Source organism: Phascolarctos cinereus, unplaced genomic scaffold (genome assembly GCF_003287225.1).
Source record: "Phascolarctos cinereus isolate Bilbo 61053 unplaced genomic scaffold, phaCin_HiC Scaffold_8;HRSCAF=390, whole genome shotgun sequence".
Classification (NCBI taxonomy): domain Eukaryota; kingdom Metazoa; phylum Chordata; class Mammalia; order Diprotodontia; family Phascolarctidae; genus Phascolarctos; species Phascolarctos cinereus.
In genome coordinates this window covers 66,808,192-66,827,509 of record NW_027556291.1, presented here as the reverse complement: position 1 = coordinate 66,827,509, position 19,318 = coordinate 66,808,192, and the positions used below count along the sequence as shown (strand labels likewise).

The 19,318-nt window shown below is 47.0% G+C and overlaps 1 protein-coding gene across 3 annotated transcripts; it reads right to left on the bottom strand.

The window, feature by feature from the left end:
- Positions 1–903: 903 nt before the first annotated feature.
- On the bottom strand, positions 904–17,335 carry ZC4H2 (zinc finger C4H2-type containing). 3 transcript variants are annotated; one of them, XM_020980260.2, is made up of 5 exons: positions 16,865–17,327; positions 7,410–7,596; positions 5,063–5,235; positions 4,456–4,618; positions 904–2,803 (listed from the first exon to the last, which is right to left on the bottom strand). In XM_020980260.2, the coding sequence occupies exons 1-5, from the start codon at positions 16,915–16,917 to the stop codon at positions 2,690–2,692; spliced, it is 690 nt and encodes a 229-aa protein (XP_020835919.1). In that variant the 5' UTR covers positions 16,918–17,327; the 3' UTR covers positions 904–2,689. The 3 variants fall into 3 exon arrangements, with proteins under 3 accessions (XP_020835919.1, XP_020835920.1, XP_078003844.1); XM_020980261.2 differs by having other exon boundaries at positions 7,425–7,596; positions 16,865–17,320; XM_078147718.1 differs by lacking the exon at positions 4,456–4,618 and having other exon boundaries at positions 7,425–7,596; positions 16,865–17,335.
- Positions 17,336–19,318: the final 1,983 nt, after the last annotated feature.

Genomic DNA, 19,318 nt, shown 5'->3' with positions numbered 1-19,318 from the left:
TTGTCTTATTTGCCAGTAAAAATCAAAAGCCCAGAGAGCCAGATTGACTTGCTGAAGGTCCCATAGCACCAGGTTCTGGTCAAAACAGAACCTACATCCATAATAGCAGGCATCTGCTTGAACACCTCCAATGACGAGAAGATAACTATCACTAGAGGTAGCCCATTTCCCCTTCAGGGAGCTCTAAATGATGTTAGGAAGTGTTTCTTTACATCAAATAGAAATCTGCCTCTCTGCAATATTCACCTCCTGCTCCTAGTTCTGCCCTCTGGGGCCTTCTCCTACATCACAGCCCTCCAAACACTTGAAGACAGCTGTCATATCCCTCCCAAAGTCTTACCTTCTCCAAATTAAACACCCCCAGTTCCTTCAACTTATCCTTCTATGGCAAGGTCTCCAGTCTTCTCACCATCCTAGCTGCCCTCCTCTGAACACCCTCTATTTTGTCAATGTCCTGAAAGCACGGTGCCCAGAACTGAACACAGTTGTCCAGCTGGGTGTCTGACCAGGGCAGGGTACTGGGGAAGAACCAGCTCTCTCATTCTAAATATTAGGCTTCTTTTCATTTACAACCTGAGATTTTGTCAGCTTTTTTAGTGACCATCCCAGTGTTGACTCAGAAGGAAACTTGTGGGCCATTAACCTCCTAGATAGTCTATCAACTTGTCTAGCCAATACCTCTCCTCATTCTTTACTTGTGCAATTGATTTTTTGAACCTAGGTTTAGGACTTTACATTTATCCCTTTTAAACTCCATCTCATACAATTGGGTCTCTCAAGATCCTTTTGGATCTTCTGTTATTCAGTGTTTTAACCATCCCTCCCAGCTTCCTAGTGTCTTCAAATCCCAGCTAGCCTTCTCCAAATGCAAGCCTGGTAGGAAGAAGGGAAAGAAAAGGAATGGTCATGAGAACCTGGAATGATGTTTATTTAATAGGATTTGTATAGACAAGTGGTATAACACACGTAAGTCCAAGAGGCAGAGGAGCCTTTTGGGTTACAAACACATAGCCCCTGGGGGCAACTCACTAAAACTACTGGTAAACAAGGAAGGAAAAAAATGCCCCCTGCCAGGGACATGGGGTTGAAGCTTTTTCAAAGTTGGCCAAGGCCTACCCCCTTAACACCAGAAAAGGTCTCCACAAGAATGACCTGGATGGCAGTGAGGAGCCTGAGGCTTTCTCTTCTACTTAAAGGAGGGAATGGTAAGTCAGGGGAGAGGTGTGCTCAGAAGCTGTGACCATGGTCTCCAGGGAAGGAGGCCTTGAGGCTAGGGGGGCTCCATGTGGCTAAAAGGATGGGGTATCCTTGAGGGAAAAGGATCATTCTGGAGGGTCCCCCCACCTCCATCTGTCCTACTAACCCAAGCATATGGGGTGGGGAGGGGTTGGAGGCCTAACAGAAGGGTTGACTGACTCACAGCGATAACAACACATCCACAGTACAGCTCCGAAATGAAGATGAGGGCTGGGACCATGGAAATATGGAACAGGGCCTTATCCAGAATGGACTACCCAACAGTAACCATGCCCTTCCCAGAAAAGCACCATTGATCAAATGTAAGGGAATTAGTTCTTCAAAGCTAACAGGCTGACAAATATTAGTGGCCCTTCCCAGGGAGTGCAGAACTGCAAATAGCCACTCAGCCAGGATAAGCAGTGGTCAAGGAGGTACTTGGGAAAATACGTTTTTGTATTAGTTTCATTGCAAGGGTTCAGGGGGCTGGGTAAATGGATAGGACTTAATGGTCCCATTAGGGGGAAAGAGAGGGAAAGGAAGAATGGGCCAGCCACATTCTTCTGTGTCAGCATCTAGGCCCCTGGGAAATAGAGAAACGAGAGGGAGGACCACCCAACTGGACTAGTTCTGAAAGTGAAATAGGTGGGTTATGCAAGCTGCTTCCACAGCCTTAAAGACAGCAGCACCTTTAAGACTGGGCCCCAAGCAAGATTGGAAGGCATGGGGCAGGAGTAGAGTTAGAATGAAAAGAAGGCAGCTGTTCTGAATGGTTAGGAAGCCAAATGGTGGCACATGCCTGGCACTTGTCTGCTGGAGACAACTGCTACCTACCAAGCCGGAGAAGCAGTGGCTTTGAGAGAGGGAGGGATGGAGAAAATACACTGTTAGATCTCCAAATTCTAAAGGGACAAGCAGCAATAATGACCTTCAGAGGTCCCTCTGCGCTAGCCACTGTTGATGATCAGCATCCCCCCTCCCCTACCTCAATCTGGAACGGTGGGCCTCTTTGATCCCACAATTCTTTGAGTGCCAGCCCCATTTGGGACATGGGGCCCCAGGAGTAACCAGCAACTTACCCCACCATTATCCACCATTGGCAGGGATGGTAGCCCATCAGGCCCCTGGACGCCTTCTGCCACCACCTGATATCCTGAAGTGGGGAGGGGGAAAGGGAGGGGCAGCAATCAGGGGTTGAGGAGCTGTCAGACACACAGGCCTTAGTACCTGAAACCTATGTCTTCCTAACCCCAAATCCCAAGAGCTGGAAGGAATAAGAACATGAGAAAAGAGTTGTGCTTCCGTCCCACTAAATACAAGATGAGGGAGGGCAGAAGGAAGGAGGGAAGAATGGGAGGAGAAGGGGAGGAACGCTCACGCCTGGACTTCAATCACTCTGGCCCAGGGGAAGGGGCTCTCTGAGCAGGGGAGCTCCGTGAGGCTACTCTTCTTTTCATTCATCCTGTTTCCTCTTTGGTTTCTTGGGGTTCCGGGAGCGGCTCTTGGCTTTGCACAGGGGGCAGATGGGCGCATTCCGGTGGATTTGCTGGTGACATGACAGGCAGGCCTGGGAGAACACACCCAACAAAGGAAGTGACCAAGCTTGTTCCACTTTCAGGGGAGCCAGAGCCTTCTGTTTCCCTTCTGCCTGAGCAAATGCATAGGGCTTGGGAGTCCCAAGGGAGAAAGGATGAGTCAGCCCTAATCTGCTGGGCCAGCCTCAGGATCAAAGTTTGGACTGGAAGATGTCAATGGTCTTGGGAAAAAAAGTGGACGGATTGGCTAAGCTGCTCTCTGGACACAAAGGCAGTAACCCACTGAAGGCTGGGGCCTAGAATCATTGGCAGTACTCTACAAGGAAGCCATGGAGGACCAGAGATGGACAATGGCGTCGTAACCTTGCTTTGCCTTGGAATTCCCTTAGATGGTGGTAGGCTATGGTGGTGGGGGGAGGGGGAGGGTATATGTGTGTGTGTGTGTGTGTGTGTGAGGGGCATATGGGGGTGGGGAGGGGGGACAGGGCTATTTGGAGTAGACTGTAATCAACTGACTTTGCTTGTAATCCAGGCCAGGACACTGCCTGGGTGTCCTGGGGGACAAATCAATAGTGGGGTGAGACTTGGCCAGCATATCTAAGGATAAACACTCATTTCTAGAGCAACCCCAACCTGGGGCAGAATGCATGTAAAGTCCTTGCCAGGAGGAACTGCGGCATTTTTCTCCTTGTAGCTCCAATGCCTAGTATAGTGTCTGGCACACAGTAGGGACTTAACAGATGTTTGCCAAATTGAACTGAACTGAAGGAGCCCTAACAGGCTGGCTGTCATTAACTTCCTGTATGACCTTGGACAGGTCATTTAATCTCTCTAGGCAAACCAGCAAAGTGTCCAGGAAAGCTACCATTCAAACTTCCCAAGGTTCCATCTAACCCCCAGTCAGGATTACTCCCTGGGAAGGCAGAATAAAAGGGACAGCCCAGGGGCCTCTGCAGGCCCAGGATTATGTGGAGGTGAGGGGGCTGGGCCTCCATGCTTTCACAGGCCCCTTCCACCTTTAACCATCCATGTGTCTATGAACCTAAGAAGCCTAGTTTCCTGCCTTAGTGTCCTCATCTATAAAGTAGGGGATTAGATTTAGAGCATCTAAATCCTAATGGCCCTTCCCAGCTCTGACATTCCCTGTTCTAAGGCCCCTGCCAGCTCTGACATTCCCTGTTCTAAGGCCCCTGCCAGCTCTGACATTCTCTGTTCTAAAGACTCTCCCAGCCTTGACATTTCCTGTTCTAAGGCCCCTGCCAGCTCTGACATTCCCTGTTCTAAGGCCCCTGCCAGCTCTGACATTCCCTGTTCTAAGGCCCCTGCCAGCTCTGACATTCCCTGTTCTAAGGCCCCTGCCAGCTCTGACATTCCCTGTTCTAAGGCCCCTGCCATCTCTGACATTCTCTGTTCTAAAGACTCTCCCAGCCTTGACATTCCCTGTTCTAAGGCCCCTGCCAGCTCTGACATTCCTTGTTCTAAGGCCCCTGCCAGCTCTGACATTCTCTGTTCTAAAGACCCTCCCAGCCCTGACATTCTCCGTTCTAGGATATTGCTAGGTTCTGACACTTACTGTTCTATAGGGCCTCCCACCTCTACATGTTATTATCCTATGAAGTCCATACCTGAATCCATAGCCTGAGGCCATCTGGACTTTCCCAAGCCCACTCCCCACCGATCTCACCTTCATGGGTGGGGGCTGTTGTCTGAATGTGGCCGTCTGCCGGGTGTCTTGTTTCCTAGCCACTTGTAGCTGCTGGGCTGCGGCGGCAGCAGCAGCGAGGGACTCAGGGATGGGCGGCTCCTGAGGCTCTGTCTGCCACTCGGCCTTCTGCTTCTCGAAGTAACTTGGAAGGGGTGGGATGGGGGAGAGGGGAGAAGTTGGCTGGGCTGTTCCATGGTCATGAAGAACCATCTTGAATTTTACTTTCTGCCCAAACTTTCTTGAAACTCAGAAGCTAGGACCCCTAACTCTAACCATTTTCCAGGGTCAAGAGGAACCACTTTAATCTTTAACCTAACGGCAGCAACCAGGGCTTAGGCATTGCTACTCCCCCCATCCTGACCCCAGGAAAGAGTCAGCATGGTGGTGGGGCCCCCCACCCATCAGTGCCCAAGGAACATATCCTGTGGAAGGGTTCCGGGTATGACTGGCCTTCCTGATGGGGCCATAACCGAGACCTCAGAAAGATGAGGCCCTAGTCCTGCAGGAAGCTCAGATTTCTGCATCCCACCTCCCAAGCTCTGTGTCAGGGGGCTAGGCTATGGGAACCTAAGCTAGGGGAACTTACTCCAGGGACAGCTTCTCCTCCTCTTCACACAGGTCCGGAAGCCTCTGTAGGCCCAGGGTCATGCGGAGAGCATCCACGTGCTCCTTTAGGGGCTTATATTCATCATGCAGGCGCCGTGTGGACTCCAACAACTTGTTGAGGTCATTCTCTGACTGTTTGATGGTGTTCTCCATCTGGCCCAGGAGGATAAGGACAGGGGAAAGGAGAGCAGCTGACCAGCAAGACCCTGGGCTTCCACTCCCAGCTAACTGCTGCCAGTCCTCCCCCAAGGTTGTTTCCCACCTGTCAAACTAAACGCGGAGACAATACCCAGGCCCACAGCCCAAAAAGAAACAGAGAAGGTTACTTGGCAAACCCAAGCTAGGTCATGAAGAAAGGATGGGTTTCCAAAGGGGGAGATGTTTTTGTGGTGGCAAAGAATTGGAAATTGAGGGGATGCCTATCAAATGGGGAATGGCTGAACAAGTTGTGGTATATGAATGTAATGGAATACTACTGTAATATAAGAAATGATGAACAGGCTGATTTCAGAAAAAACCTGGAAAGATTTGTATGGACTGATGCTGAGTGAAGTGAGCAGAACCAGAACATTGTACACAGTAACAGCCACTCTGTGTGATGGTTAACTTTGACAGAATTAGCTCTTTTCAGCAGTGCAAGGATCTAAGAACAACTCCAAAAGACTCATGATGGAAAATGCTATCCACATCCAGAAAAAGAACTATGGAGTCTGAATGCAGATCAAAGCATATTATTTGCTCTCTCTCTCTCTCTCTCTTTTTGTTTCTTCTTTCTCGTGGTTCCTCCCATTGGTTCTATTCTTCTTTACAACATGACTAATGTGAAAATAGGTTTAATATGAATGTATATGTTGAGCCTATATGAATTTACATGCCATCTTGGGGTGGGGGGAGGGGAGAGATGGGGAGAAAATTTAGAACTCAAAATCTTATGGAAGTGAATGATGAAAACTAAAAATAAATATTTTTTTTAAAAAGGGGTGAGATGGGCAGAGGGGAGGAAAGGCAGAATCTGTGACAGTGATATGGGGGTACATGAACAACATGAAGACACAACAGGGAGAATATGAATATGGTCAATTCTGAACTAACAGCAATTTCTTAATTTCATAGGGCTGTATGCTTTTGGAGCTGGAAGGGACCTTTGAGGTTTTCTAGACCAATTCTCCTCATTTTTCAATAAGGAAACCAAGTCCCAGAGCAGAAAGTGATGTGTTCAAGGTCATCTAGATAATAAGTATCGAAGCCAAAATTTGAACCCAAGTTCTCTGAATCCAATTCCATCCTAAGATTGAGTTAGCTAGGGACTCAGATTGAGCTTGTGGGATAAAGACCCTCAGAAATCCCCTCATAATAAGAGAAACGGAAATTAAAAGAACTGTGAGGTTCTACCCCACACCTAGTAAAAGTCGATATCAGAGAGGTCATGGAAAGATGGGCACACCAATGCACTGTTGGTGATGCTATTAGTTAATCCAAATATTCTGGAAAGGAATTTGGAAATTATGCAAATAAAGTGGTTTCAACATCTGTACCCTTTGACCCAGAGAGTCTATTGCTAGACATGCACCTCAAGGAGACCAATGGAAAAATGAAAGGTCCCATATACACCAAAATAGTTATAGCAGCACTCTTTGTAGTAGCAAAGGGCTGGGGATAAATAGATGTCCCTCAACTGGAGAATGGCTAAACAAATCTTGGCAAATGAGTGTATGGAATACAACTGTACTATAAGAAATGATGGCTATGAAGAATGCAGAGAAGCATAAGAAGATTTACGTGAACCGATGCACAGAGAAGTCAGCAAACCATAAAAACAATATATAGGACCAGAACAACGTAATGAAAGAACAAATTGAATGGAGTTCTAATAGCCAAGAAGCTTGGCCCTGGAGAAGAGTTGAAAAAAAACACTTCCCTCCCTTCTTTGCAGAGGTGAGGGGTTATGGGTAGTGAATACTGCATAGAACACCAGGCACAACTGATGTGCTGGTTGGTTTGGCTAAACTACTTTTTCCCCCTTCTTTTTTTATTCTTTGTAACAAGGGATGGATCTCTAGCTAGCAGAAAGATATATTTGGAAGTGAGGGTGATGTAAACATAAAGGGTATCAATAAAAGTGTTTTCAAAGATGCCCAGTAGCTCACATGAACTACTCTCTGGCTACAATCATTACCATTCTTAAAATCCCTGAAGGACTTTCTAGTCAAGTCACCCCAACCAAGCAAAGCCCCTGGGCCCAGGGAGCAAGGGAACCAAATGCTGAGGCCCAGTAATCCCAAGAAGAGCCCAGGTTGATGCTAGAACCCACTGCTAGTCTGTGCTACCTGCCCACCACACACCACGTTGATGTCCGCATGGATCAGACGCAGTTCCTCCACATGGGCCATCTTTTCCTGTAGCAAGAGATCCATCTCTTGCTTATACTCCTTTAGATGCCGTTCCTCCGACTCTAAGGCTTCAAACTCTGCCTTCAGCCGTGCCTTGATCTTCTCCATCTGCATGGTCTTGTTCCTGCAGTATCAGAACATGGCAACAGGCTAAAATCACAATCCTGGACTAAGAATCACAGACTTAGAAGGACCCTCCAGAGGTAAGCACAGGCAGGAAGTATAGTGGAGATAAAGGGAGCTAGATCTGGAGTCAAAGTACCTGGCTGCTCAGCATAATTCCGGTACGTTTTGTTGTTTAGTTGTGTCCGACTCTCCACAACCTTATTTTGGAGTTTTCTTGGCAAAGATACTGGAGTAGTTTGCCATTTCCTTCTCCAGTTAATTTTATAGATGAGGAAACTGAGGCAAACAGGGTAGAGTGACTTGCCCAGGGTCACATAGCTAGTAAGTGTCTAAGGACAGATTTGAACTCATGAAGATGAGTCTTCCTGACTCCAGGCCCAGTGCTCTATGCACTAAGCCACTTAGCTGCCCATAGTTGGCACATTGTAGGTGCTTAATGAATGCTCATTCTCTTCTTCTCCCCCCATGTTTCTGTAACTTTACTAGTTGCATGACTTTGTGCAAGTCACTTCCCTGTGCATAAATAATAACTCATATTTCTATAGTACTTGAAGATTATAAAGCATTTGTTTTATAGCCCCCTAGGAAGTATTATTTTGCAGATAAGGAAACTGAGGCACAAAATCTTAGCTCCCTCCTCTGTACAGTGACAGGGTAGGATGACATGACCACAGGAACTCAGAATTGGAATATCTAGTCGAACCAGAACCTAAGCCAGAAGGCCCTGTCCAATATCCCCGTAATAAGTTGTCATCCATCCTCCATCTGACCAGCTCCAGTGACAGGGAGGTCCTTCCCTAAGGCAGCCCATTCCACTTCTAGAAAGTTTTTCCTTACAGGACGCTAAAATATGCACCTCTGTGACTTCTCCCTATTGCTCCTAGCTCTGAATCTCCAGCCTTTCTCTGATTCTATCATCTCATCTCTCCCTTACTCCTGTGGGCAGAACTAGATAAAAGAAGAGGCAGCTAGGTGGCGCAGTGGATAGAGCTCCAGCCTTCGAGGCAGGAGGACCTGAGTTCAAATCCAGCCTCAGGCACTTGACACTAGCTGTGTGACCCTGGGCAAGTCACTTAACCCTGACTGCCTGACAAGAAGAAAAAAAAAAAAGGAATTAGAGGAAAGAAGTATCTGTCTGCAGGGGGTGTCATTTTTGTCTTTGCATCCCCAGCACCAAGCCCAGTGCCTGGCACACAGTAGGACCTTAATACCTGCTTGTTACTGATCCCCTCATTTCCCCTAGTTGTTAATGCTCCTTCCCCTATCACTTCATTTACAGACATATACATACTGCGAACATGGGTTTTGTAATGCCTATATTATATGTTAGAATTTCCCTTCTTCACAGGGGAACAGGATGATCAGCTTAATCAGAAGGACTTCTGAGGCTCATTGCTGCTTGATCCTTTGTGAGTGAACTGGAGTCCAATTTGCAGATGCCACAGAGCCAGCCTTGACCAGCTCAAAAACAAACTTGGGCAGCAGTTGCAGATTTGGGACTTTGTAAACATCCTGCTCCCTGGCTTGTTGTGTCTACAGATGTCTCCCCCTTAAACCCTGCACCCTACTCGAAAGCTTCTAGAAACCATAGATATTTCACCCTTTTCCACTCCTTTTTTTTTGGGGGGGGGGGCTAGGCAATGGGGTTAAGTGACTTGGCCAGGGTCACACAGCTAGTAAGTGTTATATGTCTGAGGCTGGATTTGAACTCAGGTCCTCCTGAATCCAGGGCCAGTGCTCTACCCACTGTGCTACCTAGCTGCCCCTCCACTGCCCTTTTGAGCAGCTGAGAACTCTCTTCCTCTCTGCTCCCTTGCAAGCTCTTCTCAGACAATAAATGCTTTTGTAATCTGTGATCAGACTCTATTTCACTTAGAGTGCCTTCTTTTTGGGCCTAGGGTTTTCCTTTAGTATATACATATATGTATATGAATATTTAAATTCTATGTGTGTATGTTGTTGGGTTGGTTTTTTTAACCTTTATCCTCAGCCCATTAAAAAATGTTTCAAATCTATGATTTTATTGGTATAGGCCACAGTGGTGGGGAACCTGTGGTCTCAAGACCACATGTGGAAAAAGAAAAGGAATTATATGTAAATTATATGTATTTTTGTCATTCCTAATGTAGTACCTGGATATTTTACTGAAATAAATTAATTTGTCTCATTAAAAAAAAAAAAGACCACATGTGGCCCTCTGGGTCCTCAGGTGCAGCCTTTTGACTGAGTCCAAGTTTTACAAATCCTTTTATTAAGGGGGTTTGTTCTGTGAAATTTGGACTCAGTCAAAGGGCCACACTTGAGGACCTAGAGGGCCACAGGTGGCCTCGAGGCCACAGGTTCCCCACCCCTGGAGGGAATGCCTTGGGAAGAAACGCCCCAATACAGATAGGGAACCGCTTAGCAACTTGGGGCACAGAAAGGCCAGGTGAGTTCCCCAGGGTCACACAGACAATACATATCAGAGGCGGCCTTGGAACCCAGGTCTTCCTGACTAAGGCCTCTGCTTCTCTGATCCCAGTATTTCAGAGCCCTCCTTATTTTATTTTTCTTCTTTAGGTTTTCACTGAATCCCTCATAGGCTGCAGCTCAAACCCATGTCCCTTGGTTCTAGATTCCCCAGATCTAGATCTAGATCCAGATCCTCAGAGTTAGAAGAGCCCCCAGAGGCCACCTGGTCCAACTCCTATCTGAACAAGAATACCCCCAAAACATCCCCCCAAAGTGGCTATCCAGTCTTTCCAATCCATTCCCATTGCCTCCCACTGCTCTTTGAAACAGCTCTAGTTGCTAAGAGGTTTTTTCCTGATGTCAGATCTAAACTGGCTTCCAGTTCCAGTCTCAGGTTCTGGCCTCTGAGGCCAAGCAGAAGGAAGCTAATCCCTCCACCCTATGCCAGCCCTTCCATCAGTGTGAACGAATGGACATATGCATATATATAAATATATGAGTGTGTGTGTGTGTGTGTGTGTGTGTGTGTGTATTTCCCTTTTCCATTCTCAGTTGAGAACAGCTGACCACCCTTCACAGACTTAATTAAGATCACAAATTTAGAGCTTGAAGAGGCTCTAGAGATCGAGTCCAACTCCCTTCATTTCACAGATGAAACTGAGGTACAGATTGATGAAGGTACAGATTGCCCAAGAATCAGAAAATAGAAGAGGCAAGATGACATCGTAGAACTAGGGCCTGGGCCTGGACTGGGCATTAGGAGATCTGGGTTCTAGTCCTGGCTCAATCCACTTCGACAAGCATTTATTGAGCTATGTGCCAGGCACTAGTTAGGGACTAGACTCAGACAGGAGTGGAGAACCTAGAGCCTCGAGGCCACATGTGGCCCTCTAGGTCCTCAAGTGCAGCCCTATGACTAAATCCAAACTTCACAGAACAAATCCCCTTAATAAAAGGATTTGTTCCATAAAACTTGGACTCGGTCACAAGGCCACATCCAAGGGCCCAGAAGGCCACGTGTGGGTGGGTGATTTCCCACCCCTGGGACACAAAGACCAAAAAGGAATGGTTCCTGAGCCTTCAAGGAGCTTCTATTCTACTTGGGCAGTGGAGGGTGAGGGAGAGCAGTACAGTCATTAAATCACTGGGTGACCTTGAGTGAATCACTCTTCTCTTGCTTTGTTTCTTCATCTGTAAAATGAAGGGACTGTTCCAGGTGCTCCCAGCCAGGACACCTTGTGGTGTAGTGGAGACAGCTTTGAAGACATAGGTCTAACTCCCAACTCAGACACTTCCCAGGTGTGGGACCTTTGACAAGTCACTTACCTGGGCCTCAGTTTTCCCTTCTGTAAAATGAGGCGGTTGGACTAGAGGACCCCAGAGGGCCCTTCCAGCTCTAGATGTGGGATCCTACGTCAAAGCTGGATTCAAAACTCGGACCTCCTGCCCAAACCTGCAGCTCTTTCCACTATCCTCCACTTGCTGGACTAAAGATTTGAAGAGATCAGCCCCAGCCAGGATACAGAAGCTCAGTGGCACCTGAGTTGGCCACTTGAATTCCCAGCTTCAGATTACAGACAATGAAAATAATGATTAGCCTAAGGCAATGCACACATCAAAGCAAGATAAATCATAGCCTTTCCTGGGGCTGGGTCCAATTTGCCCAAAATGCCAGCAATTCAATTAAGGTGGCAGAAGTCACAAACAATTGAAATCAGGATGGATGGCTCTCTCCCAGTGGTACTTCCTTGAATACCCCAGTGCATCCTGGGATGAACCACCCTCTGCCCTGCTCCTGCCTATGGAACTCAAAGGAGTTCTGCAGGGAGAGGAAGCAGTCGAAGGTGACACGTGAAAGGAGGTGTCTCACCTATAATTGACTATAAAAAGAAAAAAAAAAATGAAGACTGAACCATGGAAGAGCCCATAAGGCACAGGTGTTGAAGTCAGGAAGACTTGGATTGAAAGCTCCCCTCGGATACTTACAAGTTGTGTGACCTTGGACAGGTAACTTTACTTCCATGGACCTGTTTCCCCCTCTGTAAAATAAGGTGTTTGGAATTCTAAGGTCCTTTGTAGCTCTGAATCTACTATCCCACAATCCTGAGAGGTAAAGGTAGATTGCAGGGGATGCTTCTAAAATTCAGGGAATAGAACCACAGAATCTCAGAGCTGGAAGGATCCTCAGAGGGCTGGCTGCCCATCAAACCTGGGCCTCAGCAGAAATCCAAAGGTCCAAAGACCTCTAGTGATGGGGAACTCAGTACTTGGCTTTACAGTCTCCAAAGACCTCTGGTGATGGGGAACTCACTACTTGGCTTTACAGTCTCCAAAGACCTCTGGTGATGGGGAACTCACTACTTGGCTTTACAGTCTTCAAAGACCTCTGGTGATAGGGAACTCACTGCTTTCCTTTTCTGCTTTTGGACTAAGTGGAAGTTTTTCCTTCCACTGGGTTTAGGCACAGGAATGGGGAACCTGCAGCCTAGAGGCCACGTATGGCCTTCTAGATCTTTGGGTGCGGCATTCCGACTGAGTCCAAGTTTTACAGAACAAATCCTCTTATTAAGGGGATTTGTTCTGTGAAGTTTGGATCCAGTCAAAGGGATGCACTTGAGGACTTGGAGGGCTACAAGTAGGCTCAAGGCCACAGGTTCCCCACCCCTGGGTTAGGGGGGTACTTTGTGGGAACCACATAAATAGGCCAGTCTCCATCCTTAGGGGTTTTACATTTTAGTTGGGGGGGCATAACTTAATTTCCCTCTTTGGGCCTCAGTTTTCTTCTCTGTAGAATAAGGGGGTTGGATTAGATGGTCTGTAAGGTCCTATCTAGCTCTGACATTCTATAATCTCCTCTGTTAGCCTTACTTTCTACCTCTGTAAAATGAGGGGATTGGACCAAAACCAATCAACCATCATTTATTAAGCAGCTACAATTTTACAGAGGCCAAGAGAGGAGGGATTCAATCCTAGATCTCCCTACTGAGTCTTAGACTTTCCCCTACCCAAGAGCCATGAGACAAATGATTATTAAATAACTAATTGTTAATATGCAGGAGACACAGGATTTATCCTTCTGAAACCTTAGTAGGCCAAGCCAGCATCTGAAGGACATTACTCCTCAATCTTGTTCCAACCCCACCCAGGTGGGGAGGCCCATTGCATTTTACTCAGGTTTGGATGGGGATAAATTCTTTGATCAGATTGCTCAAGGCTGGGGGTGGTTTGGAAGTATATGACCTGTCCTCAGCCCCTCATTCAAATAGGTCCACCTCTTATAATATTCATTTTCTCTCATTACTTATTACCCAATCCGAGCTGATTGCCACCCTTAGGACCACCGGCTCTTCCAAGGGCACATTAGCATTGAGTAGGCTCCATTTGAGAGTGTCACTGATCCATCTTATTAATGATATGCTAGCATTCTTAGTAAAATGATTAATTACCCAGAAATTATGTCTCTCAAACTTTCTATATATCACAGTCACAACTAGTGATTCCAGCATCTGGGGCCAAGTTCAAAGTGGGGAGAGATAGAGGCCATGGGGCAGCCAGAGACAGTCAGGGGCAGGCTTCCTTTCCACAATGGACGCCCTGCAGGAAGTATACTCCCCCCCCCGCCCTGTGATGTCCTGGGAGGAGAGGACAGGGGAACATGGTTGCAGCCCTCCTCTTACAGCTCCATGGAGCTGGTTTATCCCATCTGACTGCAGAGCTGAAACTTCTTGACCGGAAAACACTATAGAAACACTAAATGCTCAGAGAATCCTCTATCAAGAGCTGGAAAGGACCTTGGAGGTCATTTGGTCCAACCTCCTTATCTTACAGATATAAGGGGAAGTGACTTGGCTAGGGTCACACAGCTCTTAAGGTCTGGAGGAAGATTTGAACCCAGCACTTCATGACTCTCCCCCCAAGCCTCAGGCCCTATCCACTATCAGTGGTATCAAACTCATATGGAAAGGAAGGCTCTTAAACTGTACATAAGGATCCCTGAGGGCAGTATATTGACTTAGAATACCACATAGCAATATTATCTATGCTGTGTTGTATTTTTATTTATTTTGTTAAATATTTCCCAATGATATTTGAATCTGGGTTGGGCTGCACTCAGAAATGTTGTAGGCAATGTGTTTGGCATCTCCCCACTTGCTATCCTGTTTTTCACACGGTATTAAGAACTTCTCGGAGATGTGAGTACAAAACCCAGGCAGGCCTTGGGAGAGTGAACCTCATGGTCACAGTCACAGGGAAAGGACTTCAGTGGCCATCTAGTGTACCCTATATGTGAAGGAATCCCATCTGGAATGTGTCTGACAAAAGGGCCTTTGTGGATCATCTGTGGCTTCTGCAAAACTCCCCCCAAATTCCCATTTAATTTCATACGTTGACCTGCAATGTATCAAAACCACAATGGGGAAAGTCGCCATGTGGAAGGGATAATTGTTTTTGAAAACTGTAAAGTGCTATACAATCTCTAGTTCTTCTTATTTTTATGTCATCATCGTCATCATCATCATCATCATCATCATCACTAGCTAAGTGACCCTGGGCAAATCACTTGGCCTCTAAAGACCTCAGGAAATTCCCAAGGAATTCCCCACAAAGTCTTGGCCAGGATTTTCTCTCCAGTGGTAGAGAGAATACCCCCCACTGAGGAAGTTACAGCTACATGTTTATAGATGATGAAATTAAGGCTGAGAGAGGTTATTTTAGGAGAAGCTGATTACAGGTGGGATACATTAGCTACTGGACCAACTATCACAAAGATGTGTTTCACGTTTCTGGGCTTTGTTTAAATTTCTCAAGCAAAGTAATTAACCAGGTTGGTTAGAATAATTGCCTTTGTGGCTGACTAACACAGAAAGAGTTCAGTCAGATGTCAGTTCCTTCAATAAATCAGCAAGCATTAATGAAGCACCTACTGTGTGCTAGTCATTTGGCTGGATTCTGGGGATAGAAAGACAAAAGTGAAAACAGTTCCTGCCCTCAAGAAGCTTACATTCTCCAAGGTGGAGATTATGTCATTTTTAATAGTATCCCCAGCACTGAGCACAAGACTTTGCACATAGGAGGTGCTTAAGAAATGTTTGTTGAATACACTGAATGCCCAGAAGAGATCCCTCATGAAAATGAGGCTGAGAGAGGCAGAGCTTCTTATCTGGCCTTATCATCCTTGATTCCCTTTTATGTACTTTCTACTCCATCCACACTGGACTTCTTGCTGTTCCTCATGCAAAACACTCCATCTCTCATCTCTGTGTCTTTGCCTTCCATCACCCCAGCCTCTTAGGATCTCTGGTTTCCTTCAAAGCTCAACTCAAGAGTTACCTTCTAAGGCACAGCTAGGTGGTGCAGTGGATGGAGCTCTGGCCCTGGAGTCAAGAGGAACTGAGTTCAAATCCAGCCTCAGACACTTGACACTTACTAGCTGTGTGACCCTGGGCAAGTCACTTAATCCCGACTGCCTCACCAAAAAGCATAAAAAAAAAAGTCACCTTCTACATGAGGCTTATCATGATCATCCCCGATGTGCTAGTGCTTCCCTTTCTACCCTTCCCCCATTAGTATATACATATACATACACGCACAGTACATACACACACATAGGATCATAGTTTTAGAGATAAGGTCTTTAGCTTGAGGCCAGCTAGTCCAACCCTTTATTTCACAGATGGGGAACTGAGGCCCAGTGTGGTAACAATGACTCATCCAAAGTCATACAAGTAGTAACAGAAAAAGGATTTGAATTTAGGTTCTCATATTTCAAAGTCTGGGCTTCTTCCACTTTACTCTCTGACTTCCCCAGATAGGCTATAAGCTCTTTGAAAGGAAGAAGTGTTTGGGTTTTTTTGTTTTCTCCCCAAGGCCTGGCCCAGTGTGGAAGCTAAATAAATAAATGCTTGGTAACTGACCACCAGTACCTAGCAGAGCAGGGACTCAAAGCCAGGTGGTCTGGCTTCAAGTTAAGGGCTCCCTTCCCACTACTCACCATAGCCTTCCCTCCTACATTAAAGCTTTCAGAATACGAAGTTCAGGGGAGGGTCAGTCAAGAAGCTTTTGTTTAGCACTTTCTGTGGAGGGGGGGCAGTGTGCTAAGCACTGGAATATAAAGAAAGATCCAAAAAGACAACGCCTGCCCTCAAGGAGCTCCCAGTCTACTAGGGGAGATGACATGCAAACAACTATGTATGGCATAAACTGGGGATAATCAAGGGGAGGAAAGTACCAGCACTAATCTTTAATAACTAGCATGCTATCTCCTCCAGAAGTGCAGTTTGGGAGAGTTCAAAGGTAGAAGGGGCCTTTGGGATCATCTTGTGCACTCCTAGCATCTTAGAGAGGAAGGGACTGCAATTCAGAGAGAAAAGACTGGGCCAAGATCACTTGGGTGGGGGGGGGTGTTAATGTCAAAGGCAAGATTTGAACTCAGGTCTCTTGAGTCCATCCACTCCACCCAGTCAATGAGAGTAATCCGCTAGCCTTCCCGGGATTTTCATGCTCTCTTAAGGCCATCAAGGAAGGGGTCTATGGGGTAGGTTTCCTCTCCTCGGACCGGAGGGGCGGGAAGAGATTCAGGTGGCCCAGGAAAAACAGCATCATTAAGAAATCAGCCCTGCTTCGCCAGATGCTCCGAAGGATCACAGCTGGACAGATGTGTGCAAGCCCAGCCATCACTAGGCATCCTCCCCTCCCCTCCCTCAAGCTCACACCTTCTTCTTTCTCTTGGGGGCAGGGGCGGGGACGGGGGCGGGAGGGGGTAGTTGCAGCCAGGGGTGCTGGGCCGGGGGTCCCCCGATGCCCCCACTGCTCACCTGATCTCTTTTATGCTCTCCAGCTTGCACATGATTTCCTGCTCATCAGCCATGCTTTTCAGGCCCGATTTCACCGTCCGGAGAAGGTCTCCCAAAGAGGCGGCCAAAAGCTACAATAGACACAATGTAGCCCCCTCCACCGGGCGGGGGGCTTGGAGACTGTGCGGTGGCGGCCGCGGGGACGCCTGGGACTTGTAGTCCCTCGCCTGAAGCCAACCATTCCACTCATCCACCCGTGGACTACAACTCCCAGAGGATAGTGCGTGGCCTTCCCGTTCCTCTTCCTGCCACCGCACTTGAAATCAATTTGTCACAGTTAATTATGTCAAAGGTTGTGAGGAGTCCAAGGGAATGGGGATTTTCTTTTCTCTCTCGTGCAGAAAAGGGAAAGGCTCCCCCCACTGCCACCACCCCAACCTCTGTCCATGTAGGCATGGGGAGGAAGGGATAGAGGGACTAAGTCACCAGCTCCCAGCTCTACCACCCGACAACTGGGTGGGGAGGCGAGGAGGCTGTAGTGCAGCTGAATAGATGCACAGTGCCTGTCTCTAGGGGAGGCTAGAGACCAACTGGGAACTGCCCAGCTGGGCAAAGAGCCCAGGGATGGGCCACCCAGCAACCCTGGCTGGGAGGCCTTGAAGTCAGGAAGGAGGGCATCTTTCTTTCTGACTTTGTCAGGACAGTATCCAACTTTGATCCCCAAGGGGACAGGCAGCACTGACTTGGGAAAAGAATCACTGGAAGTCACAGTAGGGAAGGACCTTAGAACAGGGAATGTCATTGCTGGGAGAAACCTGAGAACATAAATTGTTAGAGCTGGGAGGGGCCTTAGGACAGAGACTGTCAGAACTGACTTTTTTTTTTAAGCGTTGTCTTTTTTTTTCAATTAACAAACATTTATTTTTCCTCCTCTTTTCTCTCCCTATTTAAAAAAAGGAAAACAAAATCTTTGTAATAAATACACATAGTCTAGCAAAGCAATTTCCAACATTGGCTACTTCCAAAAATGTATTTCTCATTCTGTATTCCTCTCTTTCAGGAATTGGATAGCATGTTTTGCCATTGGTCCTCTGGAACCATGGTTGGTCATTGCAATGATCAGAATTCTTAAATGCTTCTTCATAATTGTTTTTCTTTATAACATTATTATTGTTAAAATTTTCTTCTGGATCTGCTCACTTCACTACATCAGTTCATACAAGTCTTCCCAGGTTTCTCTGATACCATCTCTTTCATCTTTTCTTTTAGCCCAATATCCCATGAAGCACTTAGAGCTTGGTCAGACTCAGAAGACACCAAAGTCATTCACTGCATCCCGGGCCATTGCCAGTCATCCTGACTTTGTCCTGCCACTAGACTTTAATGACTCTGAAAGACAGAATGAGGCTAATGACTTTGTGCAACTCTGCCTCACTTAAATCCAGTTCATGCACAAGCTATCACCTCGAAAAGGAAGGATCAATAACAAGAAGTATCCTGTTACCCCCACTTGGTGAGCAACCATTTAATTTCCAAGTCTTAGCCAGTACAAAGAGTTGCTGTAAATATTTTTGTACACACACACACACACACACACACACACACACACACATCCTTTTTCTCTAAAAGGGACTTTAGAAAATGGAATTTCAGAGCTAAGAGGAACCAGAGAGAACAAAATGTCAGAGCTGAGAAGGACCCAAGAACACAGAAAGTTAGTCAAAGCTGGAAGAGACCTTGGAGGGAAGAGGATTCTGGGAAGATGGTGGAGTAGGTCAGAAAACTTTCAGCTCTCCAAATTTCCTCCACAAAAAAAGACAGAACATCACCTCAGAGCAGCAGAAATAAACACGGGGTAAAACAGTTGTCCTCCTAAGACAATTTGAGAAGACCCCAGGAAAGTCGTGATCTCCAAGGGCAGAGGTTCAGCCTGAGTGAAGTGCAAATACCTCCAGGTGACTCTGCAGAATCAACAAACAAGCAAGCCCTAGGGGTAGCAGTAGAGAGGCAGCTTCAGCCTTAGAAACTTTCACTTTTCAGACCGGGGTGGGGTGGGGTGGGGTGGGGGGAGGCGTTTGACAGCTGAGTAGGGGAAGACTGAAGGACCTTTCACTGTCGAGGGACACCAGACTCATCCTGAGCTTTGGCTGTGGGGAGGAGCTAGTACACACCTGGTAAGTGCAGTAGCGAGGGGCAGGGACCCTTTTGTCTGTGGGTACTTGCAGGATAGTAGAGTCTCTGGTTTCAGTTCTGGGGCAGAGAGGAGAGCTGTAGTTTGCAGCCACAGGAGAGACCGAAGGGAACAAGATCATTTGCAGGACAGTGTGGCTGGGGGCCCTAGCTGTGAATTAGGAGTGGAGAGTAGGGCCCAAGTAAGAAGGACCTGAGACTTGGGGCATCATTCCACATACCTCGGGACTAGAACTTGATGACACTAATAGCTGTTAAAAACAAAAATAAAACAAAAAAAAATGA

Excerpts from the sequence above, each read along its gene's own strand:
- ZC4H2 (XM_020980260.2), bottom strand. The coding sequence starts at position 16,917 with ATGGCTGATGAGCAGGAAATCATGTGCAAGCTGGAGAGCATAAAAGAG. Across the intron at positions 5,236-7,409 it reads ACGTGGTGTGTGGTGGGCAG|ATGGAGAACACCATCAAACA; the intron begins GTAGCACAGACT and ends CTCCTGGGCCAG. Across the intron at positions 4,619-5,062 it reads GAGGAGAAGCTGTCCCTGGA|TTACTTCGAGAAGCAGAAGG; the intron begins GTAAGTTCCCCT and ends ACCCCTTCCAAG.